Consider the following 20212-nt stretch of genomic DNA (forward strand, 5'->3'; position numbering starts at 1 on the left):
ACGTTCAATACCCCTCTCAACGCGCTTTACGTAGAAAATACACCTCTCTCTCTACACACACTCTGTTTTCTTGGAAAGTGTCTTCACTCTCTCTCTCTCGCCCTTTCCCTTCGAAACGACTCTCTCTCTCTCTCAAGCCCGAGAGCCAAAGGGGAACAGCCTTCGTAGGTGTCATTAGCCTCACAGATCCGCCATTTAGGAGTAGATCTGAACCCCCCGATCTTCCCACCGTGGATTCCAGCCCTTGACCTCATTCATGAATCGAGATTTAGGGTTCCTGTGAAAATATTTTCTGCCACTTGGGTTTTCTATCTACTCATTCCAGGTATCACTCTCTCTCTCTGCATCTTATGATCAAAATTCTCTCTTATGTGTCTGGTTTGGATGAAAATTAAGATTTATTTCATGAATGAATTTGGAGATCTTACTTTCTTAATATTATTTTGTCCATTTTATGGGGTGATTCTGTGTAATATATATCGGTTGTTATGTGAAAAGGTTTCCACTTTCTAGCTTTGAGTATGTGTTTTTGTTGATAGCTGAAATCTGTGAATGTATTAATTGGATCATGTATTAAAAGTTTAAAATTTGTTTTATTCATTCTCTGGAATGAGATGTTGAATTTCGTTCAATAATGTATTTGGAGCTACTTGACCTGAATTTTTGGGTTTCATATTTTTTTTTTGAAAAGCTATCCGAAGATATTACAGAACAGAAAAATAGAACTCATAGAATTTCATCTCTTGCATTTACTTTCGTTGATATCGAACCATCAGGCAGGTTTCTTATGGTCACACTTGAAAATCAGAGTTAAGTAGAAAACCCTTATTCTGGACAATGTTGTATATCTGTCAAATTTCACTTAATTTTTCTGGAGATTTGTAGATATACGTAAAAAACGTGTTATTAAGAAATAAAAAGGGGAGAAACATGTATGTAATTTGTTTGGTGGCTAAGCTGTCCTCATTTTGTCCACAGGGGCTCAAAACTAAATTTGTTATTTTTGGGTCCTTATGATGGAGTCTTGCTCAGCATCTTATTCAGTCCATTTACTGCCCTGGATAATGTGTCTTGGCAAGTCCACTCATGCGAGAAACAGAAATGCATGTGCAATGTGGAAAGTTCTGATCTTTATTCTCAAGAAAAGAGAAAAAAGAAAAGAAAATGGAAAGATCTGATGTTTATGTTGAGGTCAAGATTCATTCGCTATTTGTGCTTCTTTGGAATTGTGGTGTGGATTTTGAGAAATTTTTGACCTGCAAAAACCAAAATTAAGGTACATGTCAGCTTGCTGTTCAAAGTTTGTTTTATCTCGGGTATGTAGATTCCATTGTTAAAATGGTGCCCACACATCTAAAATATGCAGCCTTGGATGATTTCCAAATTTATGCCTGACCGAACAATCACCCTACATTGATACACAAATTTCCAATCGATTCTATATGAATCCAATGTAAGTGCGCCAACTTCGCTCCTTCATCCTAGATAGAGAAGCGATGTTGCCAACGAGCTCCCCACAATTTAGCTGAACTCGGTCTCTCAAAATATATGATGAGAGGAATTCCTGTAGTGTGATGCATAAACTGATCATTAGTTCAGAGGTTTCTACATATGCCCTTTGAATTCACTTGGGACATATTTTCAAACCCACTTTTGCATCCCCCCAAATGTATATGTGCTCATGGGATCTAGGCTGGTGGTTTCTCCTCCCTTTCTATCGTGAATCCTCTCCCTTGTTTGCTGTTTGTCTTTTGGATCCTCACTCTGGCAAGCTACCTTGTTTCGCAATGACATCCTTTAGTATTTATTTTTACAAACTTATTTAGGCAAGGCAATCCACTCCTAGTTCAATCATACTTGATGTAATAGTCTCATGCAAAGAGCTTCTTCCTTTTTTTTAATCTTTGTGAACCCTATGATGCCTTATTTTTTTATGTTTTATTTTTATAATTTTTATTGTTTTTAACGTTAACTCTTAGTACTAGATTAGCGATTTTTGAAACCATTAGTAATTTTCGAAAGGGAGCATTGGTAGGAATGGAAACCGAGATCGCTAGCTGAGTCATAGGTGGTGTTACCACCTTGACTTCAACCCCTTTCCTATTGTGGGCCCTATGATGTTTTGCTTGCGATTACCAAGATGGGGTGGTCGCCAATTTGTGCCTGTGCTGCTTTGGGACCCAAGGCCCCTGGGATCCTTGGGTTCTTTGATATGTATCATCTGTATGCAATGTTAATTTATGTTTCTCTGTATTCATTTACTCAAGACTTGTATGGACTTGAGCTTATTACCATTTTCAAGATTGGTCTAACCTGTCGAAGTTGGCCTGACTTGCTTGACTCAACCATATTCTGTCCCAACTTGAGCTACCCCATGGGTGAGGTTAAGTCCATCCTCAAAAACTGTGTACTAAGATTACTAAATGGCGGTTGAGTTAGTATTCGATAGTCATCAGAAATGATCCTCACTAAGAAAATACTTATGAAATGCACGAGGTGTTCTGCAGGCCCCATATTCATCATGACATGCTATAATGTGTTACGAATTAACCATTAAAATGAAATTGTTTTCACTAAACCAATGAAAGCAAAATAAAAGAAAAAAGTCCTAGGTTGGCTTCTGCAAATTATTATCTTGTGCATGTTTGACCTTGTTTCATGAATTCATCCCTATGTTATTTGGGAAAACATTTATATGTTGTTTCACACGGTTTGCATTTATTGTGATGATTAGATAGTTGAACTTGGAATTCTGCGTGTTATTTTTGCTTGAGTGGCGAAATGTTTATGTTTGTTTACTTTTTCTTTTTTGCCTTTTTTTATTGTCGGCTATTTCTGATCTAGTTCATGTAAGATTTACCTACAGACTAGGCCTCTTCTGCTGCTAATAACTGAAATATTTATATTGCATTTATTTTTGAATCTGAAGATTTTTTTTTTTTCATTATTAGGGATGCTAAAGGTCATAGCCTCATTGTTGTTTTATCATTTTTGCAGGTTAGCTTGCTTCATCTAATGTCTACATTTCCGGTTAATGTGATCATGTGGATGGCAAGTTTTTCTGCCTGGACCTCTATGCCTTTTGGGTCCTCCCATGACTATGCTGTTGATTTTGTGGCGAATAATTGAGAAGGCGGTGGTATCAATGTAGTGTTTTCACATGTCATATGAGATGCAGTGCAATACACTGAAGCTGCTCTATGTGTTGATGAGCATTTTTGGAAGATAAAAAGCGCTGCATTTATTTAGTATATTTAGAGGAAGTTCAGAAACCACATATTAGAATGGGGCGTCCAAAGCTTCAGACTGGTATTAAGGCAATAGAGGAAGAGCGTAGTGAAGACTGTGAATGCACGTCTAATAGAGGGGCTCTTGCCTGTATGGTGAACTCAGAAGTTGGGGCTGTATTGGCAGTGATGAGAAGAAATGTTAGATGGGGTGGTCGTTATATGGCAGGAGATGACCAGTTGGAACACACCTTAGTTCAGTCTCTTAAAGCATTGAGGAGGCAGATCTTCTCATGGGATCAGAATTGGCAATCAATTAACCCAGCTGTTTACCTCAAACCATTTTTGGATGTGATTAGATCTGATGAAACTGGTGCCCCCATCACAGGAGTTGCTTTAACTTCTGTTTACAAGATTCTATCCCTTGAGATATTTGATCTAAATACAGTGAATGTAGAAGAAGCAATGCATTCGATAGTGGATGCAGTGACAAGTTGTCGATTTGAGGTGATAGATCCTGCCTCTGAAGAGGTGGTATTAATGAAGATACTCCAAGTTCTTTTGGCTTGCATGAAGAGTAAGGCATCAGTGGTTTTGAGTAACCAGCATGTGTGTACCATAGTGAATACATGCTTTCGTATAGTTCATCAAGCCGGAACCAAAGGGGAGTTGTTGCAAAGAATAGCTCGACACACGATGCATGAGCTCATTAGGTGTATTTTTGCACATTTGCCGGATATTGAGTGCACGGAAGGGAGTTCGTTGAGTAATGGGAATGCCGCATTTATCAAATCTGATGCCCTGGTAAGAATCATAATTTTATTGCTCACTTTACCCCTTTTGTAATCCATATATAAATTGAGGTTTCTCTTTGCAGGTGGGTGAGAAAGATTACACTTTTGTCTCTAAGAAATCAGAAAATGGAAATGGGAGTCTTGATCCTGAAAACCCGCCAGTCTCAGTTGGGTTTGCTACTAATGCTTCAGGGAACTCGGTGGCAAGTTTGGCTGATGATAATGTGATAGGAATTGGGAGCAGTAATGATGGGGCAAGTGATGGTCATCTTATGACTGAGCCATATGGTGTTCCATGCATGGTGGAGATATTCCATTTCTTGTGTTCCCTACTCAATTTCGGTGAGCACGTTGGGATGGGGCAGAGGTCAAACACCATAGCATTCGATGAAGATGTGCCACTATTTGCTTTGGGCTTAATAAACTCTGCAATTGAATTGGGGGGCCTTGCAATAGAACGCCATGCCAAGCTATTGTCGCTGATACAAGATGAGCTCTTTCGAAATCTCATGCAGTTTGGATTGTCAATGAGCCCACTGATTCTCTCGATGGTATGCAGTGTGGTGCTCAATCTGTATCACCATTTGCGAACAGAGTTGAAGCTTCAGCTTGAGGCTTTCTTCTCGTGTGTGATATTGAGGCTGGCACAAAGCAGGTATGGGGCTTCATATCAGCAGCAGGAGGTGACCATGGAGGCCCTTGTCGATTTTTGCAGGCAAACCTCGTTCATGTCTGAGATGTATGCAAACTTTGATTGTGACATCACTTGCACCAATGTTTTTGAAGACCTTGCAAACCTTTTATCCAAGAGTGCCTTCCCTGTAAATTGCCCTCTATCTGCCATGCATATTCTTGCTTTAGATGGCTTGATTGCAGTTATTCAGGGTATGGCTGAGAGGGTTGGCTCCTCTCAATCTTTAGAGCAGGGAATAGTAGGAGATCTTGAAGAATATAATCCTTTCTGGACAGTGAAGTGTGAGAACTATAGTGATGCTTCTCAATGGGTGGGCTTTGTGCGTCGAAGGAAGTTCATAAAGAGGAGGTTGATGATTGGTGCTGACCACTTTAACAGGGACCCGAAGAAAGGGCTAGAGTTTTTACAGGGAACCCATCTTTTGCCTGATAAGCTTGATCCACAAAGTGTGGCATGCTTTTTCAGGTACACAGCAGGGTTGGATAAGAACCTTGTTGGCGATTTTCTCGGAAACCATGATGATTTTTGTGTTCAAGTGCTTCATGAATTTGCTCGAACATTTGATTTTGAAGACATGAATTTGGACACTGCACTTCGATTGTTCTTGGAAACTTTCCGATTACCAGGAGAGTCCCAGAAGATACAGAGGGTTCTTGAGGCTTTCTCGGAGAGATACTACGAGCAATCACCCCATATTTTGGCGGACAAAGATGCAGCGCTCTTGTTATCGTATTCTCTCATTATGCTCAACACTGATCAGCATAATGTGCAAGTTAAAAAGAAGATGACAGAAGAGGACTTCATCCGAAATAATCGTCATATCAATGCTGGGAAAGACCTCCCACGGGAATTTCTCTCTGATCTTTATCAGTCTATATGCAAGAATGAGATTAGGACTTCACCTGAGCAAGGTGCTGGGTTCCCAGAAATGACTCCTAGCCATTGGATCGACCTCATGAAGAAATCAAAGAAGACTCCACCTTACATTGTCTGTGATTCTCAAGCCTTTCTTGATCACGATATGTTTGCTATCATGTCGGGTCCAACTATTGCAGCAATATCAGTGGTTTTTGATCACGCAGAGCAAGAGGAGGTCTTCCAAACTTGTGTTGGTGGGTTCTTGGCAGTGGCAAAAATCTCAGCTAGCCACCATCTTGAAGATGTGCTTGATGACTTGGTCGTATCACTATGCAAATTCACCACTCTCTTGAACCCTGTTTCATCGGTTGAGGAGCCTGTTATTGCCTTTGGAGACGACACAAAAGCCAGGATGGCAACCATCACTGTGTTTACTATAGCAAACAGGTTTGGAGATTACATACGCACAGGATGGAGGAACATACTTGACTGTATCTTGAGGCTTCACAAGCTTGGCCTTCTCCCTGCTCGAGTAGCCAGTGATGCAGCTGATGATACTGAGCTGTCTACTGATCCTATTCATGGAAAACCTGTTTCCTCAACTTCTTTGACTGTGTCTCATATACCACCCATTGGAACCCCTCGAAGGTCTTCAGGGTTAATGGGTCGGTTTAGTCAGCTCTTATCTCTTGATGCAGAAGAACCCAGGTCTCAACCAACTGAACAACAACTTGCTGCTCATCAACGAACTCTCCAAACAATACAGAAGTGCCACATTGATAGCATTTTCACTGAGTCTAAGTTTTTGCAGGCTGATTCATTGCTTCAGCTTGCAAAGGCTTTGATTTGGGCGGCTGGTAGGCCACAAAAGGGGGGGAGCAGCTCTCCTGAAGATGAAGATACAGCAGTGTTTTGCCTTGAGCTACTGATTGCCATCACATTGAACAATCGAGACAGGATTGTGCTTCTATGGCAAGGTGTTTATGAGCACATAGCAAGCATTGTGCAATCTACAGTTATGCCCTGTGCTCTTGTGGAAAAGGCTGTATTTGGTCTTTTGCGCATTTGCCAAAGGCTTCTCCCCTATAAGGAAAACCTAGCTGACGAGCTCCTGAGGTCACTGCAATTGATATTGAAGCTTGACGCAAGAGTAGCCGATGCATATTGTGAACATATTACGCAAGATGTGATGAGATTGGTAAAGGCAAATGCATCTCATATTAAGTCTCAAATGGGGTGGCGAACCATTTCATCGCTTCTCTCCATTACGGCTAGGCACCCTGAGGCCTCTGAACCTGGGTTTGAGGCCCTCACCTTTGTCATGGCTGAGGGGGCTCATCTCACAAGGGCTAACTACTCCTTGTGCTTGGATGCTTCACGCCAGTTTGCTGAATCAAGAGTTGGGCTTACCGACCGGTCCTTACGAGCCCTTGACCTCATGGCTGACTCGGTCACATGCCTAGTGAAGTGGGCTCGTGAGGCCAAGGAGGCGGGCGAAGATGCTGGTCAAGAAATAGGGGAAATGTGGCTTAGGCTTGTGCAAGGGCTTAGGAAAGTGTGTTTAGAACAGAGGGAAGAGGTGAGAAACCATGCCCTCTCTGCCTTGCAGAGGTGCCTCACTTCCGCTGAAGGGATGGGACTTGCACCTGCCTTGTGGCTTCAATGCTTTGATTTGGTTGTGTTCACGATGCTTGATGATTTGCTCGAGATTGCTCAGGGCCACTCCCTCAAGGATTATCGAAATATGGAGGGAACTCTTCGTCTAGCTGTGAAATTGTTATCCAAGGTCTTTCTTCAGCTTTTGCACGAGCTTTCTCCACTACCTAACTTTTGTAAATTGTGGCTTGGTGTTCTTGGTCGAATGGACAAGTACATGAAGGCCAAGATAAGGGGAAAAAAGACAGAGAAACTTCAGGAAGAGGTCCCGGAGTTGCTAAAGAACATGCTATTGGTGATGAAAGCAAAGGGGGTGCTTGTGCAGAGAAGCACTCTTGGTGGTGATAGTTTATGGGAGCTTACATGGCTCCATGTTAATGGAATTGCCCCTTCTTTGCACTCTCAAGTGTTTCCTGATCAGGAAACGGAGCAAGAGGTTAAGGTGGCTGATACCCAAAGTCCTTTACATAGGAGTACTGATTCTTCTGCGGCGGTCAGTGATGGTTCTCCGGCTGCTGGAGAAAGTAATGCAAGATGAGGTATTTTTAGCAGTTATTAGGTGAAACGAATATTTCTTCATAGTATTGTTTAAATTCATAATTCAAAACCTGTATAATGATTGCTATTCTTTTCGGGATTTTTGGAAAACATATTCTCAGATACTGCTTGATTTTCCTGTGATATGCAACTTCTGCTTTTAATAAAGTATCTGGACTCTCATATTTGATATTGTATATTTCTTTGAATTTGATGAAATTATCTGATAACTGTAGAATATGTTATACTGTTTTTCAATTCTATGACCTACATTTATGGCAAGAAATATTAAATTTTGTGGTAGTAGTACCTCTTTAAATGCCATAGGTGACTAGATCTATCTTTGTGCACATGCAGGTGGCTGGATCACAATTTTGAAATCAATATACTGTTTGTCTAGCTCAATGTATTCAAAAATTAGACTTTTGAAGTGAGTTGACATTGAAGAGGAACCAGTCATTGCCATGCTGGAATTTCTATTAGGAGCAAACATGAGGAGGTCAAATGTAAATGTATGTGTGGATACAGAAGGCTTATTTTGGTGAAGTCCTTTCTATCTCCGAGAAAGGAATGTGCGGTCTTTTTTTGCTGGAAACAAGAATTCGTCTAGAGAGAGAACCGATGGATCTTACGAAACAGGTCTACTAAGAGAAAACAGATGCAAACTCCTCCCATAAGAATCTGAATGATGTGGATTGCCATGCTAAATTGGAAGTTGTCGTAGCCAATTGGATCATCTCATTTGTAAGGTCCTAATTTGATTGGATATGGGGCCTAATGCTTAGGTTTGTGCTCTTGGGGAACAAAGAGAGCAGATATCACAATAGTGAAAAGAGGTTTGGATTGGGTTTTTCTGTTTAAATGTACGCTTAATTTCTTATTTACGTTCTTTCGCCTCTTAATCTTGTCAAAAAGGAAAAGAAAAGGAAAAAAATACCGAAAGACCACCCAAGGAATGTTCTGTGAACTTATAGTGAACTTAGTCATCTTGTTTGTTTGTTTGGGTGAAGTTTATATAAGGCGCCCTCCTTATAAGCACCTCTAAATTTTGCATGGAGATATTATTTTGGTATTAGAAACCTTGCGGTGACGTGAAAATCTTTTTCATCTTTAGTCATGAAATTTAAAATTTAAAAAATAGTATAGATTGAGCAGAGCTATAGAGGCTTAAAAATCTTGATAATAGATGGTCTATATAGCTTTTCACAAGATGTATTAGTTTTAGAATTTGATTTTTTTTTTTTTTTTTTTTAATATATCCATGCTTCTCAAGGTGGCGATTATCAATTGGAGGGTTTTTCCAATGTTAGAACATTCTTTTTTAGAGGAATTTTTTTTGGTTGAGAATGTTAACCTTTAATCATTAAAGAGCAGTAGAGTACGAAAGACCTAGGCAATCCACTGTAGGGGGCGGATGCTGTAGGGGAGGAAGAGAGAAAGTAAAGGCAAATAAAAAAAGCCTTCTTTTAGAAGGTTACAATGACAATCACCCAAAAAAAGATGCCAATCCAAAAAACCAAAGAAGAAAAGGAAAATAAAACCAAAAAAGCCTTGATTTCCAGCCATTGTAGCTGCTTCTTTAGTTAGGCGTCGGCTTCCTTGTTTCCTTCTTGTCAGGTATGTCCCCATAAGATGGGCGTATCTGTGCAAAGGTAGTCAATCTCATAAAAAAGATGTGTCAGGATCCATGGGGAGGTGAAGAAAGCCCTTAGGCCCAAGAAATTGTATTCTTGAAATCTCCCTATACAATTATGGAATGTGGACTTAGCGTTTGGATGAGTTTGAGCCTTTTCAAAAGTGCTACGGCCTCGGTCGCCACTGAATTGGCAAGACCAATATGTTTGGGAATTGAAGCTACAGTAGTACCGTGGTGGTCTCTGATGATGGCTCCTATTCCGGATGGACCTGGGTTTTCGAGAGATTATCTATCGAAATTAAGTTTTACTTGGCCCTGTGGTGGAGGTCTCCAAATAGATGTCCGGGGTGGATGTTTGTGGTTGTGTCAAAACACGTTGCTCCAATTTTTTATGAAGGGCGAAAAGGGTACTCCTTTGAGGTAGTGGTAGTTGGTCCCCCAAAAATATGACTCTGGATTTGAGCTTGGTGAATGTCTTTGACCTGTGGATTTGAGCTTGGTGAATACCTTTGACCACGGGGAGTATTCTCCCCGAAAGATTCTACAGAATTTTTAATGTGCACCTTAGTTCAATAGTATAAAAGATGAAACTTGATATGAAATTTTTATTTTTATTTTTCATAGAATTTATAGAAAAGAGGATTGAAATCACCCAATGTTGGATAAACATAAAAGAGGAAATTACCAAGGAAAAAAAGGAAATGTGGTTACTTCATGAGCCGTGCAAGAACAATAAAGAATGAACTGTTGAGGTTATCAGTGATTAGTAAGTATAAGCAAAGGTTCATGCCTTCTGGTATTTTGAATGTCAGTGATAAAATAATATTGAGGATTTATATTCTGATGAGAACGAAAATGGTGAAAAAGGTATTGGATGCTCATCTTTCTTAGCAAAGATGGTTAACTCGAAAAATGCAAAGAACTGTGTATGAAATGGGGGGTTGAAGAAGAAAGAACCACTTTTAGTTTTCAATACAGGTGCGGCGAGTGGCATTTTCATCTTTCTTAGCAAAGATGGTTAACTCGAAAAATGCAAAGAACTGTGTATGAAATGGGGGATTGAAGAAGAAAGAACCACTTTTAGTTTTCAATACAGGTTCGGCGAGTGGCACTCCTCGAGAATTGAGGGGTTGCTAGCACACTGTTGTTGTCTATGATGGAGAGTCGAGGAGTTGCTAGCACACTGTTCATCGAATGGCACTTGTCAAGCGTCTCCTCAAACGTATGTTGCTGGCATCAGACGGTTTGAGGAGTTGCTAGCAGATTGTTCGAACCTCAAAGGCCGGCAAACTGAACTCTTTCCCTCCCAATATAAGATAGGAATCTGCCAAAGCCACTTTGGAGAAAGCTTATATAAGGCATCATCCTTATATGGAATAAGTTAGGTGCTCCTTGAAAATCTATCAGCAAAGGTTGTTTCAATCTTTAAAAAAACCCTAAAGCCATTTTGATGGCCAAAGGGGGCATTTTCTATCTGAGCTCTAATTTTGTAAATTTTTTTTAGTCTTCTTTAATAAAATTTTATAATTTATATCAAAAAAAATGTTAAAAAAACCTTACAATTGATCATCTCAATATGTATAGATATAAAAAACAAAAAGATTTCGAGTTTTGAAAATAATGCATCTTTTAACAAATTTTCTAGACATTTTCAGAAATTTAAGTGTTCATAGGTTTGCTTAATCTATATATTTTTTTGTACTCTAAATTTTATAATTAGAGATAAAAATAGATTTTTTGCTTAGGCCATCGTAAGAATTTATGACACTTGAACAACAACTTTTAGCAAGATTTAGAGGTTCTTTTAGGAAGATTTAGAGATATAGATGTCTTCTTTTTTTTTTTTTGAGAAATTTACGTACGGATCATGATGGGTCAATTACAAAATAATCACGTTTGTCTCAAATTATGAGCGGCACACCCTCACGGCTTCTTTTTCCATTTTTTTTTTTTTTTTCAAGTTACTCATTGTTGGTAATGCGAGCAAAACAAACAAGCTCTCTCTCTCCAAACATGGTGACGTTTCTTTTTTTTTTTTTTTTTTCAAATAATCACTCCCAACTCTTCTCTCTCATGCTCTCTCCCCCAAACCCTCTATCTCCCCTTAGCTTGCGATCGCTAACGGGAGAAGAGATACATCTTCTTATCAGACACATCTAACCTGAAGGCGCCCTTAGCCTTGGAAGATGAACCCTGCCCTCTATCTATATCACAAAGACAAACAAAGTTCTGATTTTTTTTTTATGTGATTGTTTTTGCCTCTTTTTTTTTAAAAGCAAAACCAATTTAATAGCAATCTTTTGATTTTCCCATGTATTGATATTGCCCGACTTGCTAAACGCCGTTCCCTTCAGGGGCTGTCAAGGTTCTCTCGTCTTCAGAGCGCAGGCGGAGGAAACAGACAGGGAAATACACAGTGAAAGGGGTAGAAAGGGCAAAAGGGTTTGGGTTTCATAACCCCTGAAGACGGGGAAAGGACCTCTTCCTCGTAGATGAAGATCTAAGATTAAGTAGCTGTATTGGTTTGCCACGGGAAGATATTACAAAATGTCTAACAGTGATTTCGTTTATTTTTATCACTGTCCAAAATTTATCGTACGGTCGCGATTGTTTGGTAGTATTTTATTTTTCATTTTTTTTTTACAAATCGAAATGATATGAAATTTAGAACATATGTTTATAAAACATAGGCGAATCTACCAAAAATATTAAAAAAATATTTTACATAAAAAAATAACCAAAATACCCCCGAAATGTTTTGGGGGTATTTTGGTCAATTTGGTTTTCACAAATTATTTTTTTTTGTATTTTTATTAAGTGCGCCTCGCTATTATATACATACGCTTCAAATTTTAGGTCATTCTAATTTCTAGGAAACAAATGAAAAATAAAACACTACAAGACAATCATGACCGTGTAATGAACTTTAATGGTGATGAGAGTATGCGAACTCACTGTCTATTTTCGTCAATAGATATAGAATAGATATTGAAAAACAAAAGAAAGTATTAAGAGAGAGAAGGAGGGAGAGAGAGAGATTTATATTTTGGCTAAAGCAGGCGTCAAGTATAGAATAAGCTATATAGAGAGAGAGAGAGAGAGAGAGAGAGAGAGAGAGAGGGGCTTATATTTTGGCTAAAGCAGTGGCCAAGTATAGAACAAGCTATGCTATGTGCAAACTTAAATAATTTGATTTGGTATTAGCATATGGCTGAGGACAGCCTGAGGTGGATCGAGATAGGGTTGCTTGGATCCTAATAAGGACCCTCTAGGGGAAAGGATCCACTATGAAACATGCAGCAGCACGGCAAATAAATAAGAATTTCCCATCTTTGCTTTTATGCAAGTGGATGCCCTCTATACATCACGTTTGGACTGTGCTTCCAGGGATATTTTTTTGTATTATTATAAATAACTGAAAATGTGATTTTCTTTTTCTTTTTTGATTATTATCAAATAGCATTATTATCTATGTTCTATATGTTGGACTTTGTGTGGATGAAATGGGGGTAAAAAATGGTACGATTTGCAAAAATTAGATCTTGAAATATTTTTGTTTTCGGGCACGCAAGAATGCTATTTCAAGACGATATTATTGGTGGTATAAGACCAAGTGGCTAGGTACACAATCTTTAAAAAAAAATTCATTATATTAAAACACAATGGTTTAAATATATGAATATCTCAATACAAAACCATAATGCAGCCTAGCCTGATTTATATACATCTGAATAATAAAAATTCAACCCTAATAGGTGCCTTACACTCCCTTCCTAAAAAATACAATTAAACTCAATAGTATGTCCAAATACTCACAATATACATTTAGATGATATATTACATGGCTTGTACTTAAAATTCTCCATTATATCAAAATTACATGATAAATTCATCTTTATTATTCATCCTCATCATATATCACAATGTCTTATACACAACATACACTTGATTATAATAATCCGATGAGATTTAATTCATATATATAGTAAAACATAATATTAAAGCTCGTACCACAAGATTAAAAACACAATTCTATTTTTCACTTAACATACACAATTTTTTCAATCATGAATCATTTAATAACTACAAATACAATAAATAAACATGCATACAAACATGTGGGAAGCCATAATTTGAACCGCTTGTGCCCGGGCCACAAATTCGAGTCTTTTAGATACTTAATTTTGTCCCAATGAATAATGAAAGAGTGGTTTATAATCTCAAGGCTGTCTAATTCAATAAAGAAGCTCTTACATTTTTAAAACCACATATTAGAGTCCATAAAATTGATTTAAAAACATTTGCAAGAAAAATGAAGCAAATCGAATCAATATGGAGCAAGATACATTAAAACTACATGTGGTGGTCCAGCATACCACCACAACAACTTTTCATGCAGAAGTTCCCACTCTAAATGACCAAATATACTTCTAAGATGATCTAAATATCTATGAAATTTGAATGACAAGACTTAGAAGTACTCAACAGAATTCGTACAAGGTAGATCAAAGAAAACTATGCCGGATCAAATGTTTATCAATGCATATAACACATAAGTAAGTGAGGGATCGCACTATGTAAGAATTACATGAAGTTAATATCAAAATGGAGGCCCAAGGAAGCTAAAATATAACTGTAAATGAAATTTCCAAGAACCTTTAATCAAGGATAAAATGATCTTTAACATAAAACAACTTAGATAATACATTAATCATAGTATGAGATAAACTTGATCTTATGGAGTGAAGGACCACCATCAAGGTTCAAAGATCATCAATGATGGATGAGAACTCTCAATGGGAAATTGGTGGTATGTGGAGGTTTCAAGGTTTTCTCTGTCTACTCAATTCAAGCAACATCCAATTTTACTAGTGGGTAGGATTTGAGACTTAAATAAGTATATATACATAGTGTGTAAGATTGGATATCATCAACACTTTTGATGCACCTATCCAAAGGCACATGAAAGGCTAATATACCCTAGCCACCCATCCCCGTCCAACCAATAGGTTGATGGGATACGAATTAGCACCCTTATCATCCATATTAAACTCTAAGTAATGACACTTTACCCTTTTGTCTTTAGGTTCATATTTGTATTCTTAGCGAATCCACCTTTCTCTTACATAAAAGCCATTAGTTTTAAATAATCAAAGAGTGTAGAATTCCATCAAGGGCAATGGACAATAAAGTAAATGATAAAACTCACACATGTGAAAAAATACACCTTTATGAAAGCCTATTACCTTATAGATCTAATATTTCAAACTAACCACAATGAGTTTGATGTCTCATTCACACATGTGTGAAGACATTTTTGAAATTCAAATTCAAATTTCAATTTTACTTTAGATACATTATTTAAATTAAATTAAAATGGAGCTCACACGTGCCAACAAAGGCACTTGTGTGAATCAAATAAACATGTGAGAAAAATATATATCAGGTTATAACATAATATAACAAGTCAAATAGCAATATATAATAACATAACAAAATAATATATGCCATCCACGTCTCCCACCTTGGGATTAGTGCCCAACTGGGCATTGATCTTATGGTGGGGCCAGGGATGCCACGTGGCCACCCTATGGTCACTCGAGTGTGCCATGTGGCAGTTCTCAAATGGAATTGAGTCTAAACAAATTTTAAAAGTACATTTTTGTTAATAAAAAATTCAAAAAAATCTTCAAACTTCACAATAAATATTTAAAATATTTATGATCATTTGCTCATCATTTCTTATCATAATTAATTGGACAAATGGTAAATGAGATCTCATGGGCTCAACTCTCGGTATCGAAATACTCCATCGGGCTAGTCCCGAATGATGTTTCGCCGATGTCTCAACCTGACCCAATGGATCTATGCTTCACAGTTTATGGCAGAGACACATAATTGGTTACATCAAAGTAACTGAGCCAGAGCTTCTCATCATCCGGCTCTCAATGGATTACAGGTGCACCCATGTGGGACATAGTCCAATACAAGTACATGGGTCATCTCAAAGCACATGTGCACTAGCTATTCCAAACTCGGATAATGGATTTGGAAAAGTGCTCTCCCTTGCGAATGTTAGTGCACATGCCATAAAATGGTCTTGTGTCAAGATACAGACTTATGTCCCATAAGTCATGACTATCCCATACAGGGCCGTTATTCATAAAATACTCGGGTTCTATTGTACTCAATTGGATACTCCCAACACTAGCTAAGTACAAAAATCATGAGGCTAATATAAATAAGATCCCAACTAGGAGGTGACCCTTATACCTCCTTGAGAAATTGTTTTCTCGAACGTAAAATTCTTAGCCTCAAGTACTTGGGGTATAAGAATCTGGGTCCCGTTCGCAAAGCACCCAGATTCTATCTCCCAATCACTCCCACTGAATGAGAGGTTATTGGTATTCAAGCCTTGAAATGCTATATATCCAACATATATTTGCCCCCCTCCAATATAGTATTTGACTTGCATAAGAAGGGTAATTCGTTATCGAGATACATGAAAACAAAAATGTCTTTTACAATATTCCTAAGCTCTATATACCTGAGCTTGGAACCTACACAACAATAATAGACATTGCCTCCCTTCGATATAGTATTTGACATGCATTGCCTCCCTTCGATATAGTATTTGACATGCATAAGAAGGGTCGTTCTCGGTATACGGGAAATCAGAGAGATCTTTTACAATTTTCCTAAGCTCGATGCACCCTAGCTTGGAACCTACACAATAGGCATCAGAGTCTTCATGCGTTACAGAGAAAGAGAGAGAGAGAATCGAGTAGAGAGAGAGTTAGCCCATTGGTTTGCTTGCTAGAATTATAGAGAAAATGTGCATTAAGATGCTCAAAAGTGTGCTGTTAAAAAAGAAAATGTGCATTAAGATGCTCAAAAGTGTGCTGTTAAAAAACTAACTCCTATGTGCATGCACGTCGCACACTTTGTGTGCGTCGCACATGTGTTTTATTTCTAAGTCCTTTGTACTTAGAGTATATTACATGGGAATATGTGCTATTAAATACAGCTCAACAAACTCTCTCTTCTTCAATATGGGACTCAAACCTTTATCTTTCTCTCTCTACAAAGGTATTTTAAGTAAGATCCATAAAACCAAAATTGTTGTTTTGAAATACATTTAAGCATTTTTTAAACTAAAAATACTAACACTATACAAATGGGATTCCAAAAGCAACAGGCACAAATGAGTTGAGGTACTATAAAAATAAATAAATACAAAACACACACAAACGAGATGGTTCCCACACAACATAGGAAAGTAATATAATAGATTGTGTAAACTCTGAATTGAGTATATCATTTCTATTCAAGGAGGAAGCGTATAAAAATACAAAAGAGAATAAAAATCCCACAGAAAAGGGAACACAAAAATAAAAAAATGGTTACATAAGTACAACAGCTTCTCTTGGTAATGTTGACAAAGTCAATTTTACATAGTTACAACAACTTGTCTTGGTAATCTTGACAAAGTCAAGATTAGTTGTAATAGATTGTGTTTGATAGTTTATTAAAAAATGCCCTTAACTCTTTGAACATAGGTTCTAGAAGGAATATAAAGTTATGGAGTGCGTATACTATGTTCTTGCTCCTCGAGCAAAAGAAACTTTAGAATACTTTTTTGATCCAAAATTTCCGGAACCACCTACAAATCGCTAAATCATTATATTAAAAAAAAAAAAAAAAAAAAATGAATTATGAGATTTCTAACCCTTAGATCTTACCCTTTAAAAATTGGACGGTTTGTAATCAATCTTTAAGGCATTTTTTTTTCAAGACCATACTAAATGCAATTTGGAAAAAAATTTATTGAGTAGAGCACATGGGATTACATCCCTAAAATTTAGGGTTCTAAAAATTCTCGTATGTTGAAATTTGCCAAAGGGAGTTAATGGATACTATTCTCCATCATAAACACGAAATATTTTGGCAAAGCCTGCATGGCGAGTAACCAAAATGACGCATCATGTCTATTGGAAGACTAGAAAGTTATTTGTTCGACAATGTGGAATATGATGTCCTACCCTAGATGAAATATGGTGGAATCATAGGTAGATTCAATTATTGAATAGGGGACGGGGGGAAATGGCGGAGTAGTTATTGTTTAGTGTTCGAATTAATTTTATAATCTAAAGTGTATTTTAATTTTATCTTTTTATCTATATATTGAATTAAGTTCAAGTTTTACTGGTCTTATCTCTCACCATCACAAATTCAAAAAAATATTTACAAATTAAATTAAAAGAATAAAATCATTAAAATACCCCTAAATAATGTAACGGTATTTTGGTTATTTATGCTGGGTGAGTGTGGCCATTAAAGGCCTTATGAATGCTTGTAATAAAATATTTTATTATAATGGAATATTAACTCAGTGGGAGTGTGGTTTTTTGTAGACTATACTAAGCAAATAGCATTTGTTGATACCAAACTGAGCTTTACGAACTAGGCCAATCGGTTGAGAAAAACCTATATTACCTAGACATAGAAAACTATCCAACAAGGGTTCTAATAGGTCATTCCTTGATGAGTTCAGAGTATATCCGGACGAGTGAGCCGAAAGACCGTGTGACCTTTGTGTGTGATAGTGGCTTTTAAAGATGGGCCAAAACCTCATGCATATATGATAGTCGTTTTGGGAAAGTAAACCACCTTTTAGGATGAAGGTTATGCATGTGTGAGAGATTTCCCTATACGCTAAAGGAGTTGTGGTTGCATCAGGTCTAGGTGACATTATTTAGGGGAGAACCTGACCTCCACAAGCTGAGATTATGACCCCTTGACTCATCGGCCAGACTTTAATGACCACTAATGAGCCCCTGCATGGACTGTAAGTCATAAAAAACACTGAGTTGGTTTGATAAAACAAGTATGAAAGTGGAGTGCCCGAGTGTTTATTGATTTAATTCCTATACTATATGGATCTTTTTCCCATCTAATGAATTTAATTATGTGTGTTATATGATATATATATATATATATATATATATATATATATATATATATATGATTTTAGAATTATTATTTGAATTTTTTTAGATTTTTGGATATTTTATTTATAAAATTTAGATTTATAAAAACAGAGATATTGATTTTATATTGATTTAAATATTCAAATAAAATTCTAAAATTCTTTTGTTGAGTTTTAAAAATATTTAAAAATTGTATAGAGACTCATTGTGTACATGGGCCCACCATGACCTAGATGGTGGGGCACATGAGATCCTCTCATGGGTGGCATACCCCACCCAGCTTTCTATTTTATTGATAAGTGATTTTGGCTTGAAGGCCAAGTTGTTATATGTTTTGGAAGGCCATTGGCTTGAAGAAGATTTTGAATGGATTTTTGGAAAACATGAGAATGCTTGTGCAGTATTTTGGTATATACAATATTATATTTAGAATTATTTTATTTAATTACAATTGATGGGAAAATAGTTTAGAAAATGGGAATATATGTTATAACATCTACCATGATGTTTATGGCATATCTATGAAATGAAGAGCTCAAATCTCTCACTCCACAAGTCACCCAAGATCAATAGTTTATATTCAATCTCACAAGAGGAAGCAAGCTTTGAAAAATCCTAAGAGACCCTAATCCTATTTTTGCACTATAAATAGAGGAACACTTGCCATAAATGTTTACACCAAAATCTCTCTTCTCTATCTAAATATTTATCTCTCTTTGGTAACTATAGGGGCAACACCCCAACCCTAAAAGCTCTCTCTCTCTAGACAATAGTAAGGGGCACGCCCCACCTCTTGAACCATCACTCTCTCTAGGTTGACCTTTCTCTGGGTTAACCTAAGGGGCACGTCCCACCTAGATGGTGCTCTCTCTCTCTCATCTTGCCTTGATGATCTAAAAGGTTGGGTAGTAGTATACCACTTAAACTAAGTTTTGTGGGTTTTCTAAATTTGAGTTTTGTGATCAAGAGGTCATAGTTCCATTGGAGGGCTTGGCCTAAACTTGCTTTCCTGGTTGAGATTGAATGTTGATCGTTGATCTCGCACCATTGGATGGTAGTGATTCGGTGTAGGGTGTAATAAACCCGGTTGAGGTAATATTTAGTATTCTCTTTTTGTGTTTTGTTATATTTAATTATATCGTCTTTGTACTCCCAAGTATAAGAGTTGTTATTATTTCTTTGTTTAAAGAAAATTGATTTAGTGGTATCAAGGTTTTTAAGGTCCTAGTTTTGTTTGTCTTATTTTTAAGTTATTTTAATCATATTTTATAGGTGTGTGATGCTTAGAAGTATGGATGCTAAAATTTTAGCTTAATCAGATGTATAAAAAAAGGAATAAAATTAAAACACATTTTATGCTCCCAAAAGGTGGGATTGAAGTGTAAAATATGAAATACATTAAACTATTTTTTAAATTAAAAATAAAACAAAAACTTTGTAATTTTTTTTTCTTAAAACTATATTATATTAAATAAGATTTGAAATGTAAAAATAAGAAATTCATGAGACTTTTCTTGAATATTAAAGATAGAAAAATTTATCAAAATACAACTCACTTTTCAACTATGTAATGTTTCACCCTTTTTCTATTTATTTTAACTTAGATCACATACATTTTCATGTGCATTTTGAAATTAAATAAAAATGTATGGGTAAAATATTAAATAGTTAATACCTTAAATGTATTTTGACGTATTTCCCTGAAAAACGTAATGAAGGTTTTACATAAATTTTCCCTTTTTTTTGGTTGGAGCGGGTGGCTCTAACTTAATGTTAAATCTTAAAAGTAAAATGGTTTGATAGGGTTGTAGCCCTATCAA

General features: G+C 36.9%; 1 protein-coding gene across 1 annotated transcript; it reads left to right on the top strand.

Moving 5' to 3' along the window:
- GN (sec7 domain-containing protein) lies at positions 1–8628 on the top strand. The gene is made up of 4 exons (XM_006838843.4): positions 1–325; positions 2998–4031; positions 4105–7768; positions 8124–8628. Exons 2-3 carry the CDS (start codon positions 3285–3287, stop codon positions 7765–7767), a joined length of 4410 nt encoding a protein of 1469 aa, XP_006838906.1. The 5' UTR covers positions 1–325; positions 2998–3284; the 3' UTR covers position 7768; positions 8124–8628.
- Positions 8629–20212: the final 11584 nt, after the last annotated feature.

The sequence above is a fragment of the Amborella trichopoda genome, chromosome 3 (genome assembly GCF_054954075.1).
Source record: "Amborella trichopoda isolate Santa Cruz 75 chromosome 3, AtrichopodaSantaCruz75HAP2 v2.0, whole genome shotgun sequence".
Taxonomy (NCBI): domain Eukaryota; kingdom Viridiplantae; phylum Streptophyta; class Magnoliopsida; order Amborellales; family Amborellaceae; genus Amborella; species Amborella trichopoda.